A 12,488-nucleotide genomic window follows, 5' to 3' on the forward strand; every position below is an offset into this window, starting at 1 on the left:
AGAATGAGAACATGGATCCATCATGCCTTGTTACCATTGTGCAGGCTGGTGGTGGTGGTGTAATGGTGTGGGGGATGTTTTCTTGGCACACTTTAGGCCCCTTAGTGCCAATTGGGCATCGTTTAAATGCCACGGCCTACTTGAGCATTGTTTCTGACCATGTCCATCCCTTTATGGCCACCATGTACCCATCCTCTGATGGCTACTTCCAGCAGGATAATGCACCATGTCACAAAGCTCCAATCATTTCAAATTGGTTTCTTGAACATGACAATGAGTTCACTGTACTAAAATGGCCCCCACAGTCACCAGATCTCAACCCAATAGAGCATCTTTGGGATGTGGTGGAACGGGAGCTTCGTGCCCTGGATGTGCATCCCACAAATCTCCATCAACTGCCAGATGCTATCCTATCAATATGGGCCAACATTTCTAAAGAATGCTTTCAGCACCTTGTTGAATCAATGCCACGTAGAATTAAGGCAGTTCTGAAGGAGAAAGGGGGTCAAACACAGTATTAGTATGGTGATCCTAATAATCCTTTAGGTGAGTGTATAAGTGATGTTAGGAAAAGACAGACATACTCAATCTTAAGACATTTAAATGTCCAAACGTGCTGAAACATTTTTTCCGCATGGAAACCATAATGGCTGGAAACTGAGTTACTCAGTAAACATATGTAAGGAGAAGACATTAACAATATTGACTAGCTGGTTAATTGTCAGATCTCCATAATCAAAAGCAGACTGTAAAATCAAGAAAAACAAAAGGAAGATAAATTGACAAAGGTTTGTGAGGATATCCAGTGTGTTTAAGCCAGAGCAGATATCTCCACAACAGGGTCAAGTGGGGCTTCCTATGCAGCTCTATGCTACATATTTATTATACGCTGCAAATTACTTTTAAAGCTCTAGTGATAACTTGGCACAATGGCAACACCTTTGACAGAAGGTCAGCCAATTTATAACTGCAGTCATGGCGGACCGAGAAAGAAATGCAGAACAACATCATGATGCACAACAGATGCAGCATGGTAGGCAGCGTTTAGTTGGCTCTGGGATGGAAACAGGATGACCAGGTCAGTGACAGAGTATTACATATTTCCACAATATCTCAATGATTAACTGAAACTGAAGATATAGTTTGGAGAAGTCATCATTCCTGTGTTAAGACATTAAACCTTCCAACTTCCTTAAGAAAGCGCTTCACAAAAAGAAATAAAAACATGAAAAACAGATCAAATGAGAAAAAAAGGCCAAAGGACATATGCACAGACAAGAAAATTAATATAATCAAATAAATAGAAATAAAAACAGTATAAATAAAAAAAACATGAAATATTTCCAAAAGCTTTCACAAAGAGAAACATTTTAAGAAGTGATTTAAAAGAAACTAGGGACTTAGTGTGTCTGTGTTCAGTACAGAGCTCTATAGTGTACAAATCACCTTTTGGGCTCCATCCGCGGACCTTAGACCTTATCCATCTCAAACAATTCCCCTGCAACTTAAGCTCTGTGTAATAGCACTGAGAGATCATTGGGAAACTGCAGTCTTAAAGTAACGTGACCTGAAGACATTTTCAAACTACATATCATACTATGAGTATGATTAGCCTTTGGTGTGACCTTACAGAAATCACGAGGCTGGAGAAGACAAAAGGTCACATACCCACCAGTGGAGAGAGTTTTTTCCATCTTAGTTCTTCTAACACGATGTCTTGTTTGGGAATCCCAAACCAGGCGATTCCTCTTTCATCCCAGAATCATCGTCTCTTCCAGTCCTGCTTGATTTCAGCCTGACTGGATCCATTACTGTCCATGCCGTCCACCTTGAGGTGGGATTTGCTGTACTTTTTGATCAGCGCTCCAGGCACGAGAGCCATGAGGGCGATGGCCAGGAGCTGGGCCAGCGTCCCCCAGGAGAATATATCATCCAGAGAGGAGATCTCTGAGAGGATGGAGCCCGTACGAACACAGATGAAGTTGTAGGGGATCAAACCTGCAGGAGAAAGCAGCAGCTGAGTGATCAGTGTTTTTGTGGCTTTTTGTGTTGTGTGTATGTTTTTTTTAGTGTGTGTGTAGTCTCACCTATTAGCACAGAAAAGAAGAAAATGGGCATAGGGATGTTGAGGACAGGACAGGTGATGTTAAGGAACCAGTTAGGAGTCATAGGGAAGAAACGAAGGAAAAGGAGGAAGAAGAACAAACTGCTACGATTTTCCTCCACCTGACAGAGAGAGGAAAACGACGAGGGAACAAGGAAGATAAAAGGACAAAGATGGTGAGAGAAAATGAGGGAAAACGCAGATGAAAGCAGCCACAGAGCGTTACCAGGTTCTTCCTGTTTCTCTAACTAAATTCAATATACAGGTACTAACAAGACTGCATAAAAGTAAAAGTACAATTCCTAAATTTATTTTTCCATCATAAGTCAGTGCGGCAAAATACACAACTAAAAAACTCTGAACGTCGCATTTACACTAAAATGAAGAGGAAACAGTTTCCACTACTTTAAAACCTCAGGGGAGATTTTGTTTTTAACAGAGATATGTATATTTTTTGTTCTGGCTGTTTCTAAAGGCCATTCTAAATTCATAGTAGCAAGCCGCAGAGGTTAGGATGTAAGAAGTTAAAAGAGAAAAGAAGGTCAAATGGTTTACCTTCCTTAATATTAATAAAATAATTACCTTCATTTTAACTTTTCTGTTCCTTTAGCTACACATTATTACTACAAATAGTTATTGCAGTAACTTTATCTCCCTATCTTCATAATGACCAAAAAGCAAACTCTTCTGAAAGTTAAATGTTTAGTAGCCACGCTAGCAGTTTGGCAATCTCGGCCCATCAGTCCACAACTTTCGTCCCAACTGAAATGGCTCAAGAACTATTGAATTGATTGCCATGAAATCTGGCACAGACGCTCATGTTCCCCACACGGTGAATTGTACAGTAACAGGTGATAACTTTTCATCTAGCAACATCTGGTCAAAATATTTATCAAGCATACATAAGCTAAGCATGTTAACATTGTCACTGTGAGCATGTTAGCTTGCTTATATTAGCATTGAGCTCAAAGCACCAGTGTGTTTAAGTCCAGCCTCACACAGCTGCTAGCATGGCTGTAGACTCTTCATCTTGTTAATTACTGAATGGTGACGCCTACCTTCCTCTGCAGTCGGGACACCTTCTCAGGGAAGAACTGAACCACGTACTGCTTTCCAAACGCAGAGGAGAGCAGGAAGCAGAATGTGGAGCCTGACGTGGTGAGCAGGCAGGCCAACACCAGACCTTCCCAGGGCCCGAATATCGCACCAGCTAATATGTTCTGAAGGAGAGAGGGAAACATGAACAGATAGATCAATGGATTAAAGTCATCTGTGTTAACCACACACTGTGCATTATTCCTGTATGTATTTATCAAAATGTGGCAAGAATCAAAAATTGGCACTTCATTTGAGAAACTTCTTGAAATGCACTGCCAGAATCAGTTGAAAATCATTTTCTTGCTTTTAATATGTTATACAATAAAATTATGGCTGTCCCCGACTAAGGATTTACATACTTCAATCAGCATCGTGAAATCCTGCCTATAGTTGACTGACAGTCGAATCGTGTGTTTTTGTGCACAGCAAGTGTTCCTCTTCTGCCACTACACATATACACACTACGCCTACACATGCGCACTGACAACCCAGGGTTAGGGTTACAATTTTGGATTTATTTATGCACTTTAAAAACATTTATTGAAAGTTTTATTTCTTTTTACATGTTTATTTACAGCATTAAACATTGAAATGTACATTGTTATAGGCTGTATATTAACATAAATCAGACGTTGAGACATATCGCCAAAATGGCATGATTCTCGTTTCGCTGTCGAATCAGGCTCCGCCCATCGAAGCGTCGAATTTTCGACTATTTGGGTTAGCCCTAATTAAATACTGTATATTCTTCATAAATCAATAAATAAAATTGTAAGATGCCTATAGACTTTGATCTTATCATCTCTTCAGGTTTTGTTAAAATAACTGAATTGTGTGAGTGTGTGTAAGAATGTAGAGTATGTCTCACCAGAAAGGAGGAGCCAGGTATTGCGAAGGACTGTTTGTAGAGGTAGGCGCTGCAGAACAGCAGCAGAACGTAGCCGTGATGTTCTCTTTTATAAAACTTGAGCATCTCTGCAAGCTCCCGTAGCTCATCCAGATCCGATGGGAATTTCAACCTGGAGGAAAAGACACGAAAGAACCTGTACCTGCTGGTTTTTAAATGGATCCATTTAAAATGCCTCACACATCAGTCTGTGATGTCCGATGTCCATTAGCTGTTTTATGAAGCAAGTTATGATGTACTTTTGGTTCTGTCCTTTTTCCTACAACCTGCTTTATCTACTTCTCCTTCTTTTATTGATTTCATACATTTCGAAGAATGCCTTACACTGTAGGCCGACGAATACTGGATTTGACCTCCAATAACCTCAAACCTAGTTTGGCATTTATGTGCTGTAATTTCTTGTTACTTTTTGGCTTACAGATATACTGTATCTGCGAAAGCTAATATCAGATGATACATGCTCTACATTTTATCATACACCAGAAAATTAGCATATATTTAGAAACTAAATTAAATTAAATGTCCCAGTTAATAATCCACAGATCTCTGTGGACAGTTTTCATTGGGACTATTTAGTTGGTGGAAAGTAATTCCAAAAACCACAGTACCGTCTTTTTTGAATTGTTGGGTCTAAAATAATATTTTAAAATGTATGGTCAAGACCTGCTCTACATGAAAAGTGCAATGAGATAACTGTTATGAATTGGTGCTATTTAAATAAATTGAAGTGTCTGTGGATAATCGAGACTCGCAATCAAAACTATGGGTAAGTTGTAAGAGAAAATATGTTTTTTTTAAATTTGATTGAAACAAACATAACGTTTGCACAACATGATTTTATAAAACAACAGAGAAAGAAGAAGAAGAAAGATCATATTAGAAAGAAGGGAAAAGGCAGTCGTGTGTGTGTGTGTGTGTGTGTGTGTGTGTGTGTGTGTGTGTGCCAAAGCAAGTGGGAGGGTAACAGGATATATTTGATTGAGGGACAAAAATAGTCTCACTGCGTAGGAAGACACCCCTCACAAACACACACACACACACACACACACCGAAATCCCCCCCTTGAAACTCAAGATGCTGACTTTCTCCCCCACCTGCCCTGACATTCAGCATTCCTTGTTTCTACTGGTCAGTGGACAAACATTCTCTTCTGTCATTGGTCAGCAGGTTGATCATGTGAAAGAGCTTAGATACGTGAAACTGCATGTACAGTATTTAAGGAGGGAAATGTGTCATCGTGGGCACTTTAAATTTCGCTTACGCATAACTCCATGAGAAACATTCTGTCTCCGGACATGCACAGACACACACAAGTTTTCATTTACGGGGGTAGACTCCTTATCGTGAGAGGGTTTTAACTCTGAAGTCACTTCATCTCAACTAAGAACTGATATGAAGTTTGGTCGTATCAGGTTTACTGTTGAGAGAATTTTAAAAGCAACAAGGGCGATTATTTTCACTATGTATTAACCACTCAATAACTTTATGACTAATTGAACTGTTTTGATTACTACAAAATGTCATCAAATAGTGAAAATAACCAATCACAATTTCACAGAGCCCAAGTTGACATCTTCAGTGTTTGCTTTGTCCAACCAGCAGTCCAAAAGTAATTCATAAAATTGTTTGATAATGAAGTAAGGTACTAATATAATAAAATAACCTGCAATATACTCTTAATTTAATACCAGATGTTAAGTATGTTACACAAAGGGAGAAAACAAACGGGTTTATTTCAGGATTTAAAAGGTGTCAATTCACAGAAAATATGAAGAAATATGGTGTGGGTCATAAAATTAAAATAATGCTCCCAGTTTATCAGTTAGTAGATCACTGAAGCCGATATGATAATTATGCATGTTCATACTGAACTCCACATTCAGATCACTGAGGTCATCTAACCAAATGTTACAGTCCCTCCCACAGTTAAAAGGCAATCATGTCTTTTTTGATGCTGCCCCAAAGTGTAGAGTTGTTTTTATTTACTTATTTTACGGACTCTCTAGCATTGGATTTAAGCACCATTCTGCGTAAACTTGTGTTCCGTGACGTCACTTTAACTCAACAAATTTGTAATTTTTTTGGTTTCGTTTTTGTTTAAAAAAGTACAGTTTTTTTGGCCAAACTTATAGAGATGACTTGACTTGGCTAATGACGTAGTGTCTTTAAGTTGTAACATGGCCGCACTCACGCCATGTTGAAATGACTTGATAAGTACCAGTATAATATGAGTAACACACACACACAGACACACACACACAGACACACAGATGGGCCATGCTCTTGGCTTCAGAGTGTCTTGGTCGGCGTTATTCTATCATCCCTAGACAACCTCACACTTGACTGTCTGGCACACTGCAAGATACCACTTACAAGACACACACACACACACACACACAGCAGATAAAAACACACACATTCTGAGTAGTAACGCAATCAGTCCAAAATGTACTGAGAGAGAACGAAAGGAGAGGACTTGTGAATGTAAAAGACACATTATTTTTACTATTATTATTATTATTTGTGACATAGATCTGATCACCAATATAAGAAGGAAATAGCTGTGTTATTAATATAAGAGATCTATAAGTGATTGGTGTTAAAATGCTCAGATCCGCTGTCTGCTTTAACAGACTAAATGTAAGAACAGCTGAAAAGCTTTGGAGAGGTTCCTAATTCCTTCATTCTTAACTTGTATTCACCCTCACAGGGATCCTATCCCAGCATGTACTGGGAAAGAGGAAGGGAAACGATACTGATGGGTCAGTTGTCTGGTGGTTTCTAACATGGGGGTCGGGGACCCTCCAAGGGGTTGAATATCAGAGGGGTCACAACAGCTCTACCATTTTGGGGCATAAATGTCTGCTTCCTCTTGATTTTGGTATTTTCTTTCGCCTTCTTGGGTGCTTAAAATGCCTCAAATAAAACAATCTGAGGAGGGAAATAACCCTTTGGTTGAACTGCTCACAATTCAATTCAGTTCGATAGGCTTTATTGGCATGAGTGTGCAAGGACACTATTGCCAAAGCATCAAGATAATTAATAAGTAATTAATGTCCACAACCTGTGATGACAGGTCAAAACATTACAGAGACTGGAAAAAAGTTTCACAATTATGGCTGTGGGCATTTAGTTTCTAAGCCACCTGATGTTCACGTTACTGTAATGTTTGGAAAAACCCACTGAGTCACTGCCAGTGGTGGAAGAAGTACTCAGACCTTTCACTTAAAGTAGTAATATCACATGAAATACTCTTTTGCAAGTAAAAATCATGCATTCAAATTGTTTCTTAGGTAAAAGCACCAAAGTATTCACAAAATATGAATGTACCCATTATCCATATCATTAGCCTTTCTGAATGATATATCTAATCATTAGATAATAATTATAAATGCATTCATAAGCATCATCTTAATGTATTTTATATAGACATACTGCTGGGTAACAGTCTATGATCATACATACTTTAATAGATTATTATATTTGCATTAATAATCTGAATCTGCAAAGGAGAAGAAACTAACTTACTTGTGTAAATGTAAGCTACTTTCATACTGCATTACCCAAAAGCTTGGGCAGAGTTAATAAATATTGTGGTGTTAAATTAGTTGGATGTTACCTGTATGTGTTGGAAGTAACAACAGCAAATACCTATTCAATTTATGTTGGGTTTTATTTTCAAGTAATCTGTAGCCTGTTTTTTCTTTCATGTAAGTCCTGCTAAAAGCAAAAAGACCCACATAATGTAAATTATTCCCAATAGTCCCCAACTGGATTACAGTAAGAATCATTTAATAATAAATAAAATGTGGTCTGTAATTTAAAAAGGCAACATTTAAGTTTGAAATTGTTTTTTTACAGTTGCATTTTCTCTTTCCATGTTCCCTACCTGTACTCCTGGACTCCCTCGTCCTCCCCCTCGGAGTCCAGCTGGACTTGCTTCGGTCCCGGGGGAAGATGAGCCGACAGCAGGTAGAGGTAGACACTTGCCGCCGCCACGACGGCAGCCAGTCCCGCTAAGGAGCGCATGTTGTTCCCTGCTGAAACTCCCTGTTCACCGGATAACTCCGCTGGAAACTCAGGCTGAATTTAAGAAGAGGGGAAGACCGCCTGGTAAAGAAAGTCGACGTGTTGCGGTTCAGTTGGACGACACCGAGGAAGAGAGGTGTTGCTTACCGGACAACAGGCTACAAGTCACGGTTGACATTTTTGGCCGGGTTCGGCGCACGGATCACATGGCAGCCGGCGACCAACAACTTTCTTGAGGGAAAACACCACTGTTGACACCAAGTGTAACAGATAGCAGTTAAAACTCCTGGCGTTTCATTGCGGTTCCTGTTGGGGGGTTTTCCCGGTGACGTTACAGAGGTCTTCAACGATTTGCACCAAGAAAGGATGAACAGGCTTATCTAAAAACTGAACTGTCTGTGCGAGTAGTCTAGTTTGCTGCAGCCTGGACATGTATTTACACGAATGAGCCACTAGAGGGCTACATGGTAAAAGCCATGAGGGGTTCACAGGAGTCAGATTATGACATGATACAAACTGACAAGCAGTGTTAGTATTTATAGAAATACATCACTCCATTACTGGTTTACATTTACTGGTTGTGTATATATACTGTAAACAATGTGAGAAACAGGCATTTTGGCATTTTGTAAAATTTAAAAGTTTTGTTTCTTGCCTGAAGTTTTTCTTTTAAAAAGGTCCCATGTTTTCTGTGGAGGGGCAATAAGGTGAAATGAATCTCCAAAAACAGTAACGTTACGTATCAAAGAGGCAGAGAAGACTGAACAACATGATTATATTTTACAATATAAATTATCTATCTATACAAACATAGAGGTGGTTTTCTTGAAGTGAAATGTTTTGTTATGTGATTTAGGTGAAATTAAAAACAAAGACATTTCATGTTTTATTGGTCACTTTATATGATAGACAAAGTTGCAATGTAATATTAAATGAAACCCCTGCAATGGTATTTTTGGTGTCCATGCACACTCACAACATAACATATATTAGCTAATTATAGGGAGAAAATTTCATAAAACCTAAGAAAAGTAATATTCTTAAATTTAATAATTTTCCTATTATCCCCTAATGAAACTGGCTTCTGTCTTTGATTTATAACTTAATAACACCCTAAAATGGAAATATCAAATATATACTTACATTTTAATTTTTTTTATACACAAATATAATCAACACAAGGACACGTATTTCATTGTTGTGTTTATTTATTCAACATATTTTGGCTCAAACACCGTGGGCCAGATTTAGAGGGAGGTTTTCAAAGCTGTTTCCCTTCACACTCATGGACATCTTTTCCTGCAAAAGAAATTAAAAAATAGTATTTCTTGCAAATAGAATTTACTGTTCAGAATTAAATTACATTCTTTTTAAGTTATAAGTAAGTAATGCCCCAATTGCCAGGCAGCCTTAGGTTTGCATTAAGTTTAGTATGATACTTGCAGAGACTTGTATGAGATAGGTAATCAATATAGTAGATTTTTAGTTCCCTTTGTTGAATGCTTTAACGCAGCTGCAAGCAGCAATTATAAACTCAAATTACTTTTCCCAGCAACACATGTAGTATTAATGCACTAAGTTTAGATTTTCAGAAACTACGTTAAAGTAACTGCCCTGGTGAATATTGTGTACAACATATTTATGCTATGATGCATTTAATTAAAACCTGTGTCAATAAAATACATCAAGATAAAGGATTGTTCCTTTTTTTATTGGCTCCTGCTGTCAGACTTTGTGTGCATACAACAGCCTCGGCACTCTCTGTAGAAGGGCATGAAATGGCATAGAAGAGGCTGGGTGCTTGGGTGAAGTTATTTTTAATATATATCAGCGTAAAGATGAGAATATGACCATAAAAAGTATTTCATATCTAGGTTAGAATCACCTGTCCATAGCATTAAACTGAACCTGATCTGACAATGATTCCCACATCAAACTGGTTGCAAAACTACCATAATCCATTAGAGAATCCTCCTGCTAATGTCAAATCAGATGCACAGCAGTAGCACAAAGAAATGGAAAGTCTGATGACAGATTGTATGGCTTACGTAACATGAAAGTAAGATAATGTAATTACTTAAGTTTGTCCTTTCTTTCTCGCTGAGATTGGACTGCCTTTTGTAACAGGGAAGTTGAAGAAATCAGGCTCCAACATTTTTAGGGCCAAATCCCCTGGAATAACTGTACGATTAGAACAGGTGTCAGTAACAAATCCACAAAGTGTTTGGTAAGTGCTACTCAAGTATTCAAGTAAGACATTCTCACAGGTACACGCACCTTTTCGGTCCCCAGCAGTATCAGTTGGCATTGCATTAAGCCCAACCATGAGAGCAAAGAGGAGGAACACAATCGGAGCTTTCATTTTCTGAAAAAGAAAACTCAGGCTTAGTGCAATCCTCTGCTTTTCGTTTTATGATAAAAATCAATTATCCGTTTTTAATTGTTAGTAAAAGCTGAAAAGAGATTTTAAATAATAACTTACCTCTGCTCTTAAAGTCAGAAACAGTAATGTGTAACAGTGAAGTTACTGTTTATGATGTCCCTGTTGTGACTCTGGCTTATATACCAGACAGACAGGTGTGTCTGTCTGTCTAAACGATCTTAAGAATCTGCCCAGTTCAGTTTTAGGAAAATAGGGTCCAAAAAGAAATCACTCACTAGTTGTATGTGAATATTGTAAACAATAATGTAATCTGTTTAACTCTGTCTGCTTAAATCCAGATGCAGTGCATCCAGTTTGTGAAAGACTGTGCTCACATCTGGCAGCAACATAAGTCTCAGAATCTGTCTCTATGGTGGAGAGAAAAAATCAAAATTCAACTTCCATCTTGGCTTCCACCAGGCAAGCTGGTTCTAATGAGCCTGAAGGTAAACAGACTCATCCACGTCCTTCAAGAAATTCCAAAAATGCAAATATTTGCCTCGCAGGCTTTGCTGGAGGGGAAGGTCTCAGATTCAAGACACAAATAGAGCAAACACAAAGGTTTTATCAATTATTATTAATGTCTTACATGTGAACCATTTATATTTTATTTTCAACATAAGCTGATTATCTGATTTGTAAAAGGGAAATACATTTTAAAAAAGGATGTATTCAGTAAACAGTATGGTTTATACACACCACTTAAATCATCAGTGTGAAAATGGCACTTAAGGTAGGCTAAACAGTGACTTATCTCTCCTAATGTCACGCTCTTCCGGTTGGCCATTCTTTGTGTTGCACTTTTGAGTTTGGTATCTGCCTTAGTATGTTGAGTTTTGGGTTCTGTCCTGTCTAGTGTCCAGTATCTGCTATATAGTCTGTTGTGTTTTGAGTTCCTCTGAGTTATTGTTTGGCCAGTTCATTATCTGTTATTTAGTTGGTCTTTGATTCCATGTCATGTTCTTAGTCTTGTACTTTAGTCCATGTCTTTAGTGTTTACTCCTGGTCTTGTGTTCTCTGTTAAGCTCTGTACTAGCTCTGTCTAGTTCTGTGTTCTGATATTTTGTAACATGTGTGCGTTTCTGTGTTGTCGCTTATTCACTCTGCCCCAGATCTGCTTGTCATGTCAAGTCTCTGTTTTCCTCTGCTCTCTCTCTCTGCCTCGTTAGTCTCATGTCTGTCACCTGTGTTGCTCCCGCCCTGCTCGTTAGTCCCTGTGTATATATACCTGGTGTTTCTGTCTTGTCTTTGTCTGGTCATTGTTCATGTTACCCCCCAGTCTGTCGTGTGTGTACTCTCTGCCTGCCTATAACCAGCCTTGCTTGTCTTGCCACCCTGTACCTTTGGATTTCTGTTAGGATCACCTAGTTTTTTGGACTCTGTTAACCAGCCACTCTGTCAGTAAGTGTGCTCGCCTTTTGTTTGTTTTCCCTCAATAAACCCCCGTTGAAGGTCTCGGGTTACGTATGTAACCCTGGTTCCCCGAGAAGGGGAACGAGACACTGCGTCGGTTACGACACTATGGGAACGCCTCTAGGCGAAGCAGGTCTGAACGTGAATGAGATCACTCCAATCCTATTGGTTTGTTGCTAGAACGGTAAGGTGTGACGGAATAACTGGAGGAGTATAAAGCACACCTGTACACACTCATCATTAGCTTAAACTATGAAGCAGGCTCTTCAGGCGGGGAGAGAGGTGCGGTGGGCCGACGCAGCGTCTCGTTCCCCTTTTTGGGGAACCAGGGTTACATACGTAATCCGAGACGTTCCCCTTCGAGGGAACTCGAACTGCATCGGTTACGACACTATGGGAACGAGATACCCACTAAACCGTGCCGAAAACCCCGCCTGCCCCAGTGTGCAATAAAGTGGCACGACTAAGAGGAGAGCGCACGAGTGCCAGGTGCCGAAGGAAGGTGAAGACTGTAA

The 12,488-nt window shown here is 39.2% G+C and overlaps 1 protein-coding gene and 1 long non-coding RNA gene across 3 annotated transcripts; both read right to left on the minus strand.

The window, feature by feature from the left end:
- Window positions 1–1,026: 1,026 nt before the first annotated feature.
- On the minus strand, window positions 1,027–8,537 carry LOC123984001 (transmembrane protein 41A-B-like). Its single transcript, XM_046070556.1, has 5 exons — window positions 7,999–8,537; window positions 4,071–4,221; window positions 3,163–3,324; window positions 2,088–2,226; window positions 1,027–1,998 (listed from the first exon to the last, which is right to left on the minus strand). Exons 1-5 carry the CDS (start codon window positions 8,136–8,138, stop codon window positions 1,763–1,765), a joined length of 828 nt encoding a protein of 275 aa, XP_045926512.1. The 5' UTR covers window positions 8,139–8,537; the 3' UTR covers window positions 1,027–1,762.
- A 791-nt stretch (window positions 8,538–9,328) lies between these two features.
- On the minus strand, window positions 9,329–11,155 carry LOC123984002. 2 transcript variants are annotated; one of them, XR_006828344.1, is made up of 4 exons: window positions 10,621–11,155; window positions 10,416–10,503; window positions 10,216–10,319; window positions 9,329–9,437 (listed from the first exon to the last, which is right to left on the minus strand). It is a non-coding gene; the product is annotated as an uncharacterized LOC123984002 (long non-coding RNA). The 2 variants fall into 2 exon arrangements; XR_006828343.1 differs by having other exon boundaries at window positions 10,416–11,155.
- Between the last annotated feature and the right edge of the window lie 1,333 nt (window positions 11,156–12,488).

Source organism: Micropterus dolomieu, linkage group LG15 (assembly GCF_021292245.1).
Source record: "Micropterus dolomieu isolate WLL.071019.BEF.003 ecotype Adirondacks linkage group LG15, ASM2129224v1, whole genome shotgun sequence".
Classification (NCBI taxonomy): domain Eukaryota; kingdom Metazoa; phylum Chordata; class Actinopteri; order Centrarchiformes; family Centrarchidae; genus Micropterus; species Micropterus dolomieu.

Bases quoted from the DNA above. Each gene is read 5' to 3' on its own strand.
- LOC123984001 (XM_046070556.1), bottom strand. From the start codon at position 8,138: ATGCGCTCCTTAGCGGGACTGGCTGCCGTCGTGGCGGCGGCAAGTGTC. The intron at 4,222-7,998 runs GTAGGGAACATG...CTTTTCCTCCAG, and splicing joins GAGGGAGTCCAGGAGTACAG to GTTGAAATTCCCATCGGATC. The intron at 1,999-2,087 runs GTGAGACTACAC...TTTCTCCTGCAG, and splicing joins CTTCTTTTCTGTGCTAATAG to GTTTGATCCCCTACAACTTC.